At 39.4% G+C, this 18703-nt stretch overlaps 1 protein-coding gene across 5 annotated transcripts in view; it reads left to right on the top strand.

Moving 5' to 3' along the window:
- Positions 1 to 812: 812 nt before the first annotated feature.
- Positions 813 to 18703, top strand: part of LOC107569137 (RNA-binding motif, single-stranded-interacting protein 3-like) — a 29384-nt gene continuing 11493 nt past the window's right edge. For 3 of the 5 annotated variants that reach the window (XM_016255146.1, XM_016255141.1, XM_016255144.1), the window contains exons 1-4: positions 813 to 878; positions 9583 to 9674; positions 15116 to 15273; positions 16227 to 16306. In XM_016255146.1, the coding sequence (XP_016110632.1) occupies positions 851 to 878; positions 9583 to 9674; positions 15116 to 15273; positions 16227 to 16306 (358 nt within the window). In that variant the 5' untranslated portion in view covers positions 813 to 850. The remainder of the gene's footprint in view (positions 879 to 9582; positions 9675 to 15115; positions 15274 to 16226; positions 16307 to 18703) is intronic. The other 2 variants (XM_016255145.1, XM_016255142.1) reach the window with 2 other exon arrangements.

Raw genomic sequence — 18703 nt, 5'->3', positions numbered from 1 at the left:
ACAGAACAACACACACACACACACACACACACACGGTTTCCCAACGGACACAAACAGTATGTCTGTAATGAGATGTGCTTATGGCACACACACACCCCATGAGGACAGGCTGTGTGTTTGGAGCGTAAAGGCATGTTCACACACAACAAACCCAATCATTTGGAAATATTTTTCCTATAGAATGATGTTGATGGGTATGCTTTATGTGTTATCATGACAGAACATTGTGATATTCACTGTTATAATTTTAACAATATTTCGAATTAGCTTTTCCTTTTATACTTTCATTTAAATATTTTAATTTTTTTTTATTTTATGTGCTTTTGTCATTACACTCTAAAAAATGCTGGGTTAAATATAACCCAATTAAATAAAATTAAAACCATACATTTTTTTTTAAGTTTAATCCATCTAGTTGCCATGACAATGTTTCTCATTTTCATTTATAGTTAATACTGAAATAACTACTGTCAAACTAAATAAATTAAAATGAATAAATATATAAATTAATAAACCTATATAGGCATATTAAAAAAAATATATATATACTATATTAATGATAAAATTGATTTAATAAAAAATGGCTAAAACTAAAATTTAAGTAATAAACAGAAAATGTAGCTAAAAATGAAATGTTAACAAAAACTATAATATAACAGATATACTAAAATAACACGAATGAGAACTGCCACCGCAACAAAAATAATATACAAACAAAATCTCAAGTATAAACTGTATATGCACATGTGTAAACTGTATAAAAATACTCACAATGTTTTTTTAAATGTCTGGTTATGTTTATCATTTCTGTCCTCACAGCTATGGGAAAATTGTGTCTACTAAGGCCATCATGGACAAGAACACAAACCAGTGCAAAGGTAAACACCTGTTTTATGGTTTTATGATGTAATGATAAACCACTTACGTGGCAATTGAACTAGGAATGAGCTTCATCTAGATGTTTTCTGCTCGTTTTAGTTTGAATATATTTCGTGTTTGAGCTTCAGAGACAGTGACTGAAGAGCTGAAGTCTGTAAAACACATGCTGTGAGAGATGTTCATCATCGTCTGTAGCTCTCACTTATGTGTAGATGTTTATGATTGATCATCTGTCACTTTTGTTATTGAAGGGATGTTTTATCGGTTTCTTCAGCATCTCGCAGCGTGAATTTTGAGATTGTATGATGTTGTGCTCTTGCTTGAATATGTCCTGTGTGAATCAGGGTTATTATAGTTAATTAAATCCTTTAAAAAGTTGTACATAAAATATAATTTAACTGAATATAAAATATAATTAATTTAATAACAACACATGAAATAATTGTTTTTTTTTACTTTTTCATTTCAGCTACTTGCCAGGGCAAAATGTCTCATTTTCATTTAGTAAAGTAAAATAAAAATGACAAATAACTAAATTTAGAACAAACTAAATTTATGTGTACTGGTTCATTACTCCTGAATATATCATCTTTAATGTATTATTATTATTTATTTTTTTGCTTTTTATCATCAGAGTTTGTGAAACCTTCATTATAAGTGTTTTGGAAACAATCTTCACTCAGAAATTGCTAGTCAATTTCACAAATAAAGAATATAAAGAAATGACAAGCAGCACACTGCATTAAACATGGGATTCTGAAGTATAAAAGACTAAAATTGTATTTTCATGTACAACATACTCTAATAAACTTTAGTAGGTTTTATTTTCAACTTTATTATAAAATAGCATGCAGTATAGTATGATAAACATTTAAATTGCAAACTGTAGATGTCGACACATGAACTTTTTAAGTAAGCAAGTGGCTCTTATTTATTGTGGAGCAAATAAATACACTTTAGCAGGTTTATTCTGTATTGAGTGAAAAAATCTGCATTTTTGGCAATAAAAAAATGTTGAATATAACCTTGTAGTGCATTGCAGTGATAAATACAGTATATAGTGTGCTCTAATTTTATTCTGCACATTTTGGCAAATTTTGTCTGTGCATACAGAAAATTAGCATATTGTGCACATTATACATACTGCATACTTTAGAACTAGTATGCATGCTGATAATATGCGTGACATGCATCACAGTTCCAACTAACCCGAGTTTCACATTCCTGTTTCATTAACTAGCCGTTCTACAACTCTTTTGCTCAAATGTTTCACTCTTAAAACATTCCGCTTGTATGATTTTTTTTTTCCTAATGTGTCCGTGAGTTCAACTGAAGAGGGTCATCTAACCTATTTTCTCTTTAATTAAACCTTCATCTCTCCTGGATAACGCGCTGCCGCTGACGGGCTTTAATCCAAAGCGTGTGTGTGTGTGTGTGTGTTGTACCTGTTTTTCTATTCTGGTGGGGACTTAAACCTGAATACACACAGACTCATGGGGACTCGTGTCATGATGGGGACCTAAATTGAGGTCCCCACGGGTAAACAAGCTAATAAATCACACAGAATGAAGTTTTTTGAAAATCTAAAAATGCAGAAAGTCTCCTGTGAGGGGTAGGTTTAGGGGTAGGGTTGGTGTAGGGCAATAGAATATACGGTCTGTACAGTATAAAAACCATTACGCCTATGGAGAGTCCCCACAAGGATAGCTGACCAGACATGAGTGTGTGTGTGTGCGTGTGTGTGTACTCATTTAATCTGCCATGAAATGTTAATTAACACTGGTGTGACCCTTATCTGCTGATACAGCCCTGAGAATGAAGGTGTGATGGAAAATAAAAGGCGAGTGAGGGATTGTGGGTAAGAGCAGTCGCTCATAAATATCTCATAACTCATTAATCAGGTTTGCGGTTTCCTCTTGCCTCGCGCACTGACGGGCGAGGTCAGGACAAATGGGGAAGGCTAAAGAGGAAAGTGAAGTCGAAGGGTTGTTGCCATGGAGACCAAGGGTTTAATGCAAGATTATTCCTGAGGGCCTTCAGGTGTTTCTCGAACACTGGTGGTGTGATAATGAAAAACACATTTAGTTTATCTAATTTTCTTTTCCTATCTTCGAAAAGTGCAGTGGAATGGATTCTGATGGGTCTTGGTCTTCCTGAAAGATTGACTGCATTTAGACATAATCCGCTCATGGATCAGGAGCCGGATTCTCCGAAATCATCTTATAGATACAACAGGCAAAACCATTATTTTTCATGCACTACACTCTTAAAAATAAAGGTTCTTTATTGGCATCAATGATTCTATGAAGAACCTTGAACATCCATGGAACCTTTCAAATGCAGAAAAGGTTCTTTATAGTCGAAAAAGGTTCTTTAGATTTTTAAAATGTTCTTTAATAAGCTTCTTTTAGGAACTGTTCACTAAAAGTTTCTTTGGGGAACCAAAAAGGGTTCTTCTATGGCATCTTTATTTTTAAAGGGGTCATAGAATGCTACATGCACTTTTACAAGTAGTTTGAACTGAAATGTGTGTTGGCAGTGTGTGTACACAACCACCCTATAATGATAAAAATCCACCCAGTGTTTTTTGTTTAATCTGGTTAAATGTTTTCCCCTTTCTCAAATCGAGCCGATCTCGGATACCTGTCAGTGTGACGTCACACAGACAGGCCCCTCCCACGATAGTTTGATTGACAGTAGTGTTTCAGCACAGACTGGACTGGTGTCTTACTTTAGCTCCGTCCTGAGTGACTGTCATCAGTCTGCCATTGTTTCACCACCGGAGCAGATGTAGACAAGAATGACTCCTGAGCGATTGAGGTGTTCTGTTGTTGAATGTAATTATGAACATAGCAGTCTTCATTTACTCCGGACATCTGAGCACTGAAGATGCAGAGGATTACATTTGTTTCTGAAGAGAATGCTCCCCGATCTTCCTAAATGCATCTATGTTTGCACGAATCATTCGTGATCCAGCTTCACCTACAGAAGTGAGTATAATGTTTTGTAATGAATCTTTGCAAATCGCCTTTCCTAATAATGTGCTAGTTAGCAAGTTTCAAGATGAATGCGGCTAAAGTAAACAGTCTCTCTGAGAGCGGCTCTGAAGAGAGGGGCGGGGCCAGCAGAGCTCATTAACATTTAAAGGAAAATGACAAAAACGGCTTGATCTGAAAAGAGCTGTTTTTGACAGGGTAAAAAAGGTGTATTTATACACTACCATTGAGAACTTTTAACCAAACTATGTTACAGTCTTTTCATTAAGACCCTAAAGAATCATATCAACTTGAGGAAAATGGGCATCTGATGACCCCTTTAAGAGTGTAGTCAGTTTTTTTTCGGTTTTAGTCTATTTGGCTTTTCATGACATGCTGTTTCAGACTAGATGAAAGAAATTTTGGCAAAAATTTAAGTGTGGTTTTGGATCTATTTGCGTTTATAGATTTAAATGTCAATTTTCATCTTCAAACGTTTTATTTTGTTTTGTTTTTTCTCAATTCAGCAGCACATTCACAAACTTAGTTTTATTCCTACCTAGAGATTTGTTCATATATAATTCACACTGATTTTATTATTGCACTTTATCTATTTGCATCTATAGATTTCAAATACAATATATATCTTTAAAAACTTTTTGCTCAAAATGAGTTTGTTTCTCCACTTCAGCAGCTCTTACACCAAAACTTAGTTGTATTCCTCCTATCTATATTCTGAAGGTTTTTACTGTAGGGTTCCTCTTCAGGAACTCGAGCTGCGTCGAAATGCTACGGGAACGCCTCCAGCGTGACCACGCTCTGAATCACATGTGTAATCAGTCCAATGGATGGGCGAGACGTCACAGGCTGGGTGACGTAGCGACCAGGAAGTATAAAAGCCCGTGCGGTGAAACCGGCGTCAGCTTTCTGTCATTCAGCAAGCGCTCTGTGTGTGTCAGTCTTATTTGGTGTTATCTGTCCATTAACATTCTTTATTTTACCAATACGAGTGTAGACAAACATACAGCGAGAGCTGGCAATATATTAGGCTGTGTGCTCTTCCCTGCCCGCGCTACATTTCGGGTGGAGATACACACAGTTTGTGTGCTGTCTGCTAAAAGTGGGAGCAAAACACGCAGAGTCAGCTGACTGCCCGTATTGAGAAAGTTTGTCACTGCGTATGCTTGCTCTCCGAGGGCTCTCTTTGAGAAGGGAGTCTTCACCGCGTTTCTCGCGGCGCCGGCCCCGCTTTCGCAGAGGCGGAGCAGCGGCTGTGCTCGTGGGGTTCGCATATGGATCCAGTGGTGGGAATGTAGACGGGCGAGTCCCTATCTTCTTCCTTAACCACCAGATCCAGCGCCCGCTCTCGGGGTTCGGAAGGTTCTTTCCCCCCGGTGAGTGGGCTCGATGCTCCACCTGTCTTCCTCCGAGGAGGTTGATGAGGGTGTCGATGAGATCGCCAGTTGCACAAACATCATTACACAAGCATATTATGCCTAATATTATAATGAGCAGCTTTACTGTGGAGTGGAGCTGTTGTACAGTCGCACAAGCATTGTCAATACGATTATAAAAAGAAAAGACTCGCGCAGTCAGCTCTCGGGAATAAGGGGCTGATTGTGCTTCTCCCCGCTGAAAGCTCCTCTCCCGCCGGGCACGCTCCAAGGAGTGTGTCCGTGCTTGCGTGCTCGCGGTTCGGTCGCGCTATTGCCGAGGCAGAGCGGCGGTTCAGATCGCAGGGATCGCACGTGAATCTAGCGGATGGGTTGGAGACGGCTCGCCCTTTCTCCGCCTGCACTCCCTAGATCCAGTGCTCTCTCTCGAGGCTCGGAAGCCCGCGCTGCGGTTTCTTCCCCCTCTGAGCGATAGCTAGCTGCTGCAGCTATTTTTCTTTGATAGAGATTGATATTGTTTGTGTGACCAAGTGGCTCGCGCGCTGCCGAGGCAACGCGTGTATTACATCATTTTCAGTTTTTGATGTGAATCTTATCACACCAGACCGTGTTTACTTGTTTGGTTGTTTGGCTGCATTTAATTCTGAAGAATAAAATGAAGTATTTATCTGACTATGAGAAGTTAGATATACAGGGGCTCTTGGGATAAACATTTCTTGAGTGAGAGCACGTGTTTACCTCTCTGAGGAGGTTGAGGCGGTCAGCAGGGGCTGCTGGGCTTGAGCAGTCCCAACCTACCGTGTTCCAGCTCCTCATTCTGGGGGCGTCACTTCTCGTACTCAGCAGACTCAGGACCGTCATTCTCGCTGGATAGTCTCCGTCTGAAACATCCTGACGCCAAAGGCCTATAGGACTTCTGAGAGCCAGCTCCCTCTGGGGAAGAGCGGTGTACACCGCATTACACGGTGCCCGTCTCTCCTCAGTGCCCTCAGGAGATCAGTCTGCCAAACATGCCAGTGTTCCAGGGCGCAGCGGTCTCCGGCGAGCGCTTCTCTCAGTTACCACCCTAGTACTCTGTTGAGGAAGGAGGCCATCGAGGTGGTCCCTCCTCACGTAGCAGAGTCCGGGTTCTACAGTCAGTACTTCACCGTTCCGAGGAAGGATGGAGGGTGGTGTCCTATTTTAGATCTGTGTAATTTGAACTGCTCAGTCAGGCGACTGAAGTTCAGCACGCTTGCACTCAAACAAGTCGTGTCTCAGATCAAGTCAGAGGACTGGTTTGGCACAATCGATCTAAAAGGGGCACATGTCTCCATCCTTCCTCATCACAGGAAGTTCCTGAGGTTTGCTTTTGGGGGCAAAAGCTTACCAACACCGAGTTCTTCCTTTGGCCTTGCACTCTCACCCCACACTTTCACGACTCAACCACATAGACGATTGGTTGATATTAGCTCAATCAGAGTGGATGGCAGTTCGACATCGAGATGTCGTTCTCGCTCAAACGGAAAAGCTGGGGTTAAGACTTAATGCTAAGGAAAGTGTACTTTCTCCAGTACAGAGAACAACTTATCTGGGCGTGGTGTGGGATTCGACCACGATGTAGGCACGTATGTCTCCTGCTAGGATCGAGTCAATCCTTGTCGCGAGAGTGAGAGAAGGCCGGTCACTCACTGTAAAGCAGTTCCAGACTGCTGGGTCTGATGGCAGCCACGTCCAACGTGGTTACTTTTGGCCTGCTGTACATGACACCCCTACAGTGGTGGCTTAGGACCAAGGGGTTCTCCCTGAGGGGAAACCCGCTTTGCATGCTCAAGGTCACGCAGCGGTGCCTACGTGCCTTAGACATGTGAAGGAAACCTTGGTTCTTATGTCAAGGCCTGGTGCTGGGAGCTCCTGGTCGCCGCATATGCTAGTGACAGATGCATCTTTCACCGGTTGGGAGCGGTCATGTGTGGCCGCTCGGTCCGCGGCCTGTGGAGCAGCCGCCATCTCACGTGGCGCAGAAGTTGACTGGAGATGCTGGCCGTGTTTCTAGGTTTGAAACACTTCCTCCCAGGCCTACGAGATTGCTATGTGTGGGTGCGCACCAACAACACAGCAGTGGTCTTTTATATATGTGGGGGCAGACATCCTGTCGAGGCAGGGGCCAAGGCCCGGGGAATAGATGCCTCACCCCGAGGGGTGAAGCAGACTTGGAGAGTCTTTGGCCAGGCTCAGGTGGACTTGTTTGCGACTCAGATGATATCGCACGGTCCCCTCTGGTTCTCTCTCTGACTCATCCAGCTCCACTGGGGCTGGATGCCATGGTACAGACGTGGCCGAGGCTTCGTCTGTACACCTTTCCCCTGATTGTTCTGCTCCCGGGAGTTCTGGAGAGAGTGCGCTGGAACAAGGTCAGTCGACTGCCAGTAGCCCTGTTCTGGCCGGGCCGAGTATGGTTCTCGGACCTGATTCCTCTCCTCGACGGCACTCCATGGGAGATTCCCGTCAGGAGAGATCTCCTCTCACAGGCGGAGGGCGCGCCCCCGCCCGGAGCTGTGGAAGCTGTCGGAGTGGCCTCTGAGGAGGCACAACTCATAGCTTCTGGTCTCTTAACCGAGGTTGTTGAGACCATCCTCCATCCAGAGCTCCCTCTATGAGGGAACTGTACTACTTGGTGTGGAGACCGCCAGCTCGACCCAGCTAACTGCCCGTTTGGTACAGTTCTGGAGTTCCTGCAGGCCTGTTTATCCACAGGGTTGACTTGCACCACCCTAGAGGGAAGACACCCTCTTCTTACACGTTTCCTCCGCGGTACACTGAGGCCGAGGCCGAGGCCTCCGGCCAGAGAAGCTTATGCTAAGTGGTGGATCAGGATGCTATTCCATAGCCTTAAGCCCTCTGATCTCCCCTCTCCTTCGGGGGTCATGGCTCACTCCTCAAGAAGTTGGCCTTCGGGCGGCCCCCACCTACTTTAGCCATTCCTGGCTCCCTTTTCTCTCGCCTTAGTTGTGCTCTTCCACACTAGGCAGGGATTTGCAAGTCTGGCGGCGTAGGCATTCTCGTTCCCGTAGCGTTTCGATGCAGCTCGAGTTCCTGAAGGGGAATGTCTCCAGGTTACGTATGTAACCATGGTTCCCCGAAGGGAACGAGACGCTGCGTTTCAGGGCCATACTTTCGGCATCCCTGCCAGCGCTTGCTTCACTCCTGAAGCTGATGCCGGTTTCACCGCACGTGCTTTTATACTTCCTGGTCGCTACGTCACCCCGCCCGTGACGTCTCGCCCATCCATTGGACTGATTACACATGTGATTCAGAGCGTGGTCACGCTGGAGGCGTTCCCGTAGCGTTTCGACGCAGCGTCTCATTCTCTTCGGGAAACCATGGTTACATACGTAACCTGGAGACGTTTTGTCTATATATCATTTGCTTGATTTTAAACAACCTTTTATTCCTAAAAACATGGTAAAAATTTTTTTTTTTTTCCAAAATTCTCTGGTTGTTGACAGTATTTTCTGATTTATGGAGTGATAAAAAGAGAAATACAAAATCCCCACTCTAGTATGTCAACAAAAACAAACAAAATCTGAACCTGGCTTTATCAAAAGTTGGGAATTAGTTTCTGGAAATGTATGCAAGTATGCAATTAGTTCATTCAAAAAAATTTCCTCAATACATTTCTTCAAAAAAATCATAAAAGTTCTCAAATACTTGGATATTTTTTTCTTCAGGACAAAAAAGGACAGGTTTTGGCATCGTCTGTTTTTGAAGATTTGCTGATCAGATCAATGAAAATCACATCAAAGTCTGTGCAGATTGCAGTAATAATCATAATAAAATCGCACTAAGTTTTAGTTGTGACCTGGTTTAGCTTTTGACGTCATGCTTTTTTAACGTGCTGTGCATTATAAACGAGTTATTTCTAAAGAGCCTGTTGAAAATGTTACAAAATGTTGAATACAGCAAAAACTTGTCATGCATAATCATAACTGATCAATGTTTATGATAATTGGAGTCACTTCAGATTTGTGCACATTTGTAGTTAGTGTTACGTTTTAATGCTTAATGTATAAAACATCCCAAAAAATCATCTTAACTTTGTGGATTTAAAACAAGTTGGATGTTATACTACTTTGATATTTGTGTAATTTTTTTTTTTTTAAGATTATATTGTATTATTTGATAGCAGTTACGAATGTTTTGTGACTTTGGTGAATGCATTATTATTTTTTTTAATCAGTGAACTGTGATTGGTCGCTTTTCAAATGTTTGTTTTTGTTCTTGGTTAAATAAGTGGACTAGGTCTGATAACGCTGGTGATGTGACGCCACATGAATGTTGTGCCGTGTCTGTAGGTTATGGTTTCGTGGACTTTGACTGTCCAGCAGCAGCGCAGAAGGCCGTTTCGTCTCTGAAGGCCACCGGTGTGCAGGCGCAGATGGCAAAGGTAAGACATCTTCATTCCTTCATCATCCTCACAGCTGTTTAAACTGCATATGACCCAATCGAGTTCAGAATATTTCAAGTTTGAGTCACTGATGAGTCTTCTCCTTCAGAGCACGTGAATGTCTTTCATTATGTAAGAGATACATGAAGAAGTCTCTTCTGCTCACCAAGGCTGCATTTATTTGTTTAAAAATGCAGTAAAAATAATGAAATATTACAATTTCAAATAGCTGTTTTCAATGTGAATATGTGTTAAAATATAATGTATTTCTGTGTCCGAAGCTGAATTTTCAGCATCATTACTCCAGTCTTCAGTGTCACATGATCTTCACAAATCATTCTAATATGCTGATTTAAGAAACATTGTGTGTGTGTGTGTGTGTGTGTGTGTGTGTGTGTATATATATAAAATATTTAAAAAAAAATTAATTAAATATGTTTTTATATTTAATTTTATTTCCGTTTATGCTTATTTCATGTAGCAAATTTGTTATGGTTTTATTTTTTTGGTTGTTGAACATTAGTATTTTTTTTCTACTGGCTCCCACAATGAAACCCATTAGATTAGTCCTCTACAGCTTAAGTCACGGTTGTTCAATATTCATGTGAAGTGCCTCCTATCTTTCCTCTTGAGCATAATAAACACTGCTCTTCCTCTCTCTCTGTCTCTCGTTAGTGTTTGACAGGTGAGGCGGGTGTTAATTAGTTTGTCTCAGAGATTCCTGACACACAGAACGAATCAGAGGAGCTGAGCTGTGGTCTCTTCACATGCAGAGCTTTAGTTTGTGATGGATGTGGCGCTCATGTAAACCATGCTTTAATACGCTCTGAATCTGCCGTATGTAAACACAGTCTGATGATTCTGAGAGTCAGAGGGTGTTTCTGTCTCGTATTTGGCCTCAAACTGTGCTCGAGCTGTAATTAGACCAGCGAGGCAGGGGAACCGTCCCATAATGCATCTGTCTCCTCTGGTACCCACAACTCCCTCTGTTTGCCCTTCAGAACTTCCATCTGTTCCTGAGCCGGATCGCATCAGGGGACAAGAAAACTGGTTGGGAATTGGAGAAAGTTATTAACTTTGAAGAAAGTTTTTTTTTTCTTTAGAAAAATGCACACTGATAAGTCTAGGACTTATTTTTCCCCAAAAATTCCTTTTTTTTTTTTTTTCAAATTCTGTTTTTTTACGTTTAAATTTTTCTGCATTCCATTTTAGTTTTTCTAGACTTTGCTTTAGTAGTAAAAATGTTTTAACTATATAAAACTTACGCAATTTTTAAAAGTTGAATAAAAATGTCATTTTAGGGCCCTATGAAATACATTTTATTTTATCCCAAATTCCATTTCATATTTTTCCAAGTTCTGTTTTTTTTTCCTATATAAATTTTTCTGGAATCTTTTTTTTATTTATTTATTTTTTACATTTTTCTGAACTCTATTTTAATAGTTTAATGAAAACATGAACTCAATTTAACAACAATTTATTTACATGTTTAATAAAAATGACATTTTTAGGGCCCTATGAAATACATTTGATTATTTTCTCAAATTCCAATTTATTTTAATATTATTATTATTTATTTATTTATTTTACCTAATTGTTTTGTTTTAATTTTTTCTGGATTCCATTTGAATGGTTAAATGAAACTTTATTAATCAAAAAGCATGATTGAGCAATCAGAGTCATAAAAAAAACTTTATTTATTACAATAATATATATTTTTTTTTTCAGAAATTGTTGTATATTCAAATGAAGGCATTAAACGTTATTGATTGATTGAATCTTTTAATCAAATGAACATTTCTGTACAAATGTACTGTTATTAGAAATTTTTTTAGAACAAAGTTTAAATAATTATTTTATTATTAGTAGTAGTTAGACTGGTATTACATTTTACTGTACAATAGTAATATATTTCTGTCACAATTTCTTCAATGACAACTGAAATTTTGATAGGGCCTGCTAAATCATTCCCAGTTAGACCAACATGCATTATACATATCAATAGAGTCCTGATTTCATATGGTCTTTTTCTGCACTATTTCTCAGGTGTGATTCAGTCAGTTCACTAATCATATGATAATGAGATGCTAATCAAATGTAAATTTCCTCGATCACCTGGAATGGCATGATGATCCGGCGTTCATTAGGCCTGAAGCTGTGCTGTTTTTCATAGGAATAGAGATTTGTGTTTATTCCCATGATGCTCTGTGTGAATTATGTAACACACTGTAAACAATCAGCAAGTAGCGTGAGCTTCTAAACCATAACTATCCTGGAGTACTTTGCATTGATTGTAAAGCTGAGACAGTTATTTTTCCTCATACAAGTAATTAGTGAGTCTCAGTAGTTAAGACTCTGCTAGACAGTAAAAATATAGTGTAGATGAGTATAAATGTGTCTAATGCTTCATCTGCATTCCTCTCTAATTAACTGCTGCCGCCTGACTCCAATTAGTGTAATTACAGCAGCAAGGGCTTCTGGGTAACTGAGAGACTATTCTGAGACATTGAAAGATGTAGAGGTTTCTAAAGGTGCGGTTTACAGGAGAGTTTCTTCATGAGAAGAACACGGAGAGTTTAACAGAGAGAGTACTAGAGGAAATGAAACGAGGAGAGATGAGATTGAGCGTTTAAACTCACATTAGCCTCTGATTAGAGCAGATTTCAGTCACTGCTCTCATGCTCAGATTAATTATTACATTACATCATATTCAACAAGAGTGTTTGCGTTTGTTTACACAACAGGATGAAACACACACTCTCTCTCTCTCTCACACACACACACACAGGTTTGTTTTTGTGAAAAGTGGGGACTCTCCATAGGTGTAATGGTTCACACTGTCACGCACACTCACACACACACACACACACACACACACACACATACACTCTCACACGCACACACACACACTCTCTCTCACACACACATTCTCTCTCTCTCACACACACACGCGCGCACACTCTCTCTCTCTCTCTCTCACACACATTCTCTCTCTCTCTCACACACACACACACGTCCGCACACTCTCTCTCTCTCTCTCACACACACACATTCTCTCTCTCTCACACACGCACGCACGCGCACTCTCTCTCTCTCTCTCTCTCTCTCTCTCACACACACACAGAGTATGATTATTGCGTTTTTTATTGAGTTTTTGACTATTCCTCAACATCAGCTCTCACTATCTTTTCACAGGCAAGAGGTTACCTACAGCATTCATTGGATCTTGCTCTTTCAACTCATCCATGTGCGCATCCATGTGTCTTATAGTAATGAATGTGCTTGCAACGGGATCACGTAATTTATGTGGAAACAGCATTCTAATTTGGCATTCTAACATTTAACATTCTAATTCTGCTTCCAAGGAAATTATAAGAAGGTTGGCCTCTATGAAGATAAGTGTTTCAGATCATGTCAAGAATTTGGGTGTTATAATGGATTCAGCTTTAGTTTTAGATAAACAGGTTACTAGTGTTGTGAAGGCTGCGTTTTATCAACTCCTGGAGACTGTTATTCATGCTTTTGTATCTTCACACATCGATTACTGTAATTCTGTAAATAGGCATTTCACAGGGTCAATTATCCCATCTTCAATTAGTCTAAAATTTTGGAATTTACTGTTTAATGCAGAATGTCACAGAATTTGTCAAATTGAATTAATTAATCAAAAGTACTTCGTTACACTTAAATCAAATCATAATATGGATCAGTATCAGTAAATATTAAGCCGCAAAAATACCATTTAAATATGAATCCTCCATGTTTTACGTGTCTCTGTGTGAATGGCACAGACGCACGACTACTACTACTACTACTACTACTACTACTACTACTACTACTACTACTACTACTACTACTACTACTACTACTAGTACTAAAATGAAACTAACTTTATTTTTTAGAGATTAATCACACACCATTTCTTCCATGTTTTAATTTTAATAGTAAATCCCCTTTGTTTGCCAAAAATAGTTTGCTTAATTTTCAATAATTAAAAGATAAATAAAATTAATGTTTTATGCCTTCATTTGATAACCAAAAAAATGTAAATAGACAACACAGAATTTCTGAGGGGAAAAAAAAACATGTCATAAGGCTATTTTGAGAATAAATTTGAATAAATTAAGTTTTATGCATTCAAGTAATTAGACATGCTACAACACAGAATTTAATAACAATAAAAGATATGGAGAGGAAAAAAATAAAAGTTTCATAGAGCCCTAAGCATGCAATTTTTATAAAACCTTTAATAAATTGATGTGAAATTGTTAAGTTTCAAGATTTTCATTAATTAAACGTGCTTTTTGATTAATAAAATGTAATTTAACCATTCAAAAGGAGTCAAGAAAAATTAAAAGGGGGAAAAAAACAGAATCCAGAAAAATTAAAATGGAAAAAACGATATTTGGGGAAAAATAAAACTGATTTTATAGGGTCCTATTAATGATGCTGGAAAGCACTTCGGTCAGTTGTTTTAAATGTGCTATAAAAATAAAATTTGTATTGTATTGTATTAACTCTGTATAACCTGAGACAGCTATGACCTCGGCAGAGAACTTCCCTCCATATTCCTGGGCCTCGACCATTAAAGGCAGAGTAAGTGATTTCTGGTAGCCAATGTTGATATTTGAAATCACCAAAACAAACACGCCCCTACCCCAAAAGGGTCTTGCCCCTATTTTGATAGCTCCGCCCCACACATACGTACGCAACCCAGGCAATGATTAGTTCTGTGAAACAAAGCAAAACCAATGTTACACCGTGTCTACGGACGTGAGCGGCACGGCGCAACAAATCCCCGACAGAAAACTGCTGCCAGGTTCTATTTATGACGTGCTGACACACATTTCAAATGGTTTTTCAACGGTGGTTTGATCGCGTCCAGTGTAGGCAGACTTTAGCTGTTGTAGACACGGTGTTACTCAGCTATGGAGAAGAAACAAAGCAACCTCGGCGTCCGATCGCAGGTCTCCGCTCCTTGAGTTCTCTTCAGCGCTGGAAAGCTGATTCGATATTTACACAGGTCCTACTTGCCTTATCGTTCCGCAGATTTTTCCTCTTTTGTTTTTTTATCCGCCATCTCTATCTCTCTGTCGCTCGGCTCGGCTAATGTCCGTCCCGTGCACTGAACGCTCTCTCCTCCACATCACGAGTAGACACGCCCCTTATTGCTGATTGGCTACAAGTTTGTTTTGCGATTCGGCCCGAATCAGTTTTCTAAAGTGTTTTTGAAAAATCACTTACTCTGCCTTTAATTCAAGTATCAAGTATCCCTTACTTCTCAGTGTGAGAAATACAAGGTGTGGCGTGTGAACTGCTTGAAATGTGTGTCTCACGGTGAATGCGTGAGACTGGAGAGCCCTGTAGACTGAAGTGTGTAAGTAACCTGAAGGATCTGTGTGTGTGTGTGTGTGTGTGTGTGTGTGTGTGTTTGTCTGTAGCAGCAGGAGCAGGACCCCACTAACCTGTACCTGTCTAATCTGCCCGTCTCTGTGGAAGAACAGGAGCTGGAGGCGCTGCTCAAACCCTTCGGTCACGTGATCTCCACGCGGATCTTACGGGACGCCAGCGGCGCAAGCAGAGGTGTCGGCTTCGCCAGGTGTGTGTGTGTGTTCACATATCAAACCCTCATTACACTGAGTGTTTAACAGACTTCAGTGAAGTCAAGTGTGTGTGCTGATTTATTCTGTGCTAATGAGGGTCAACAACAGCCTCTTCATTTCAACAGCTGCAGCTTATGATTATTACGAACAATTAATATTCGAAGCCTCAGTACACAATGTTTTTGTGCAGACAGGGTCATTTTCTGGATTTTATAAAGACTGTATAATAAAACTCAGTGTGAATCTATAGTTATTAATATTAATGAGCATGTTGTAAAATCTAAAACATATGCAGATTTAAATAACAATTGTATGTATAAATTTATTTCTATATATTATATTATTCCTATAATACATTACATTACATTATATTATTATATTTTTTCCTAACAGTTACATCTCTGTGCTAATTTATCATTTGTATCATTTTTCTAATTGTATTATTATTTTACTATTTTTGTTATTTTATTATTATTATTTATTATTTTGTTTGTTTTTTAATTTGTATTTTTATATAATACCCAATGGGAATTTATTTATATTTGTGCTAAAAATCCACATTGTAAAGTCTAAAACATATACCAATTTGAATAATAATTTATTATTATTATTGTTGTTGTTATTGTAATTGTTGTTATTATTTTAAATAATAATTATTTATTTAGTTTTCTCAGTGTTATCACTGTACTAATAAACCTTCACATTTCAAGATCTAAAACAAACACAGATGCATTCATTTTATTTACTTTTTTTTTCTTTCATTTTTAATTTTAATTGTAAACACTGAAATTCATGTGCAAAATCTTGTTTAAAAAGTTTTTTTTTTTTAAATCACACAAGCCATCTAATAAAGTCAATGCTCTACTGTAAGTCTTTTAAAACCTTTGAAACGACTCAATGCTGTTTGCCTGCTGTGGGTTTTCTTGTGTTTGTGTGTGTTGTTCTTCAGGTTGGAGTCCACAGAGAAATGTGAAGTTGTCATACAGCATTTCAATGGGAAATATCTCAAGACTCCAGCAGGAACCCCAGGTAGAGCTGTGACCGCTCTCAGTTCACTACAGCTCAACAAACAGAAGCAGAAAGAGAAACGCTCAGCACCCTGTTTTGGTGATATTGGATATTGCTAAGGTCTTTCATAGCTCATGAAGTTCTTGGTTTCATAAAAGTGTCAGCTTTGTCTCAGGTTTCTCGCAAGCTTTGTTAGGAGAAATGAGACCCAAATGAGTCGCTAGCTGTCAATGAGTGAGAGTCTAGAGCTGTTAAGTCACTGTGGAGCAGCTCAGATGATCTGGTGAGAAACAGATGAGATCGTATTGAGATGCTTTGATTGCAGACGCGTGTTTCCTCTCTTCAGCGCTCTGTGTGATTGACTGGATTGAGACTAACAGCATTGTTTCTGACTGTGGTATCAATCAGAACTGAGCTCAGGCTGGACAGGAAGTGATGATCAGTGGTGGCTCGTGGGTTTTAAAATAGAGGAGGCACACTAATTGTATTGGTCTGTGATCCCTGACGATTATTATTATCATTACTATTATTATTATTATTTGCTTAATCACTTTAAAATGGCTTTTTGGTTGCCTTTAGTCAGAAAACGCAAAGAAAATGACAGCAAGATAATATAATTTCACTTACCTGGCCTATCACTTGAAGCAAACATCCATCCCTTCTTAAAAGTTTGTGTTAAAAGAGAGCTGCCTGTTGTGCCATTTAATTAAGCCGACTGCTGTAGTCTATATCCAGCTTAAGCTGTTTTCCCTAAATCTGTATATATACTGTTTGAATGACAGCTTGGTAAATATTCATGTGCAAAATCTTGTTTAAAAAGTTTTTTTTTTTTAAATCACACAAGCCATCTAATAAAGTCAATGCTCTACTGTAAGTCTTTTAAAACCTTTGAAACGACTCAATGCTGTTTGCCTGCTGTGGGTTTTCTTGTGTTTGTGTGTGTTGTTCTTCAGGTTGGAGTCCACAGAGAAATGTGAAGTTGTCATACAGCATTTCAATGGGAAATATCTCAAGACTCCAGCAGGAACCCCAGGTAGAGCTGTGACCGCTCTCAGTTCACTACAGCTCAACAAACAGAAGCAGAAAGAGAAACGCTCAGCACCCTGTTTTGGTGATATTGGATATTGCTAAGGTCTTTCATAGCTCATGAAGTTCTTGGTTTCATAAAAGTGTCAGCTTTGTCTCAGGTTTCTCGCAAGCTTTGTTAGGAGAAATGAGACCCAAATGAGTCGCTAGCTGTCAATGAGTGAGAGTCTAGAGCTGTTAAGTCACTGTGGAGCAGCTCAGATGATCTGGTGAGAAACAGATGAGATCGTATTGAGATGCTTTGATTGCAGACGCGTGTTTCCTCTCTTCAGCGCTCTGTGTGATTGACTGGATTGAGACTAACAGCATTGTTTCTGACTGTGGTATCAATCAGAACTGAGCTCAGGCTGGACAGGAAGTGATGATCAGTGGTGGCTCGTGGGTTTTAAAATAGAGGAGGCACACTAATTGTATTGGTCTGTGATCCCTGACGATTATTATTATCATTACTATTATTATTATTATTTGCTTAATCACTTTAAAATGGCTTTTTGGTTGCCTTTAGTCAGAAAACGCAAAGAAAATGACAGCAAGATAATATAATTTCACTTACCTGGCCTATCACTTGAAGCAAACATCCATCCCTTCTTAAAAGTTTGTGTTAAAAGAGAGCTGCCTGTTGTGCCATTTAATTAAGCCGACTGCTGTAGTCTATATCCAGCTTAAGCTGTTTTCCCTAAATCTGTATATATACTGTTTGAATGACAGCTTGGTAAATCTGTTGGCGATCAAATATTCAATATCGCTACTCATCATAAGTACTTGGTACATTATCAGCGCAGCAGGAGATGTTCAAACTAATATCACATAATTTACATCTCTATGATGATTGGTTGATATCAGAAGGAGGCTAGCCTCCCTTGCAAGGGTTCTTTTCTCAACACTCCTCAATGCTGAAAGTGAACACTCGATGCTGATTGGCTAATTTTTATTACCAACGGAAGCACGAGAGCTTAGCTCTCCCCCGGCCTCCCCCTACCCTTCTCTATCATCTAGTGGTTGTAATTACATCAGCAGATTCGGCACATTCACGATAGAAAAACGGTGCGTGAACTGTGAAATTACAAACAAAAAATAGGCTACACATTCTGAGACATGAACTGAACTGAACTGAATTGTGAATTTTATTAACATTAAATCGTCCTCCTCCCATTTTCACCTCAAAATTATGATCTATCTTTTTTATCAGATCTATCTATCTGTCTGTCTATCTATATAGCTATCGTTCTGTCGTTCTATATATCTATCTATCGTTCTATCTGTCTTTCGTTCTTTCTTTCTTATCTCTTTATCTCTGTCTGTCTATTCTGTTCTAGTTGTAGCAGTGAAATG

The sequence above is a fragment of the Sinocyclocheilus grahami genome, unplaced genomic scaffold (genome assembly GCF_001515645.1).
Source record: "Sinocyclocheilus grahami isolate Dianchi unplaced genomic scaffold, SAMN03320097.WGS_v1.1 scaffold1315.1, whole genome shotgun sequence".
Taxonomy (NCBI): Eukaryota; Metazoa; Chordata; class Actinopteri; order Cypriniformes; family Cyprinidae; genus Sinocyclocheilus; species Sinocyclocheilus grahami.
Note: the sequence above shows the minus strand (reverse complement) of the source record. Positions and strands in the feature narration are given on the sequence as shown.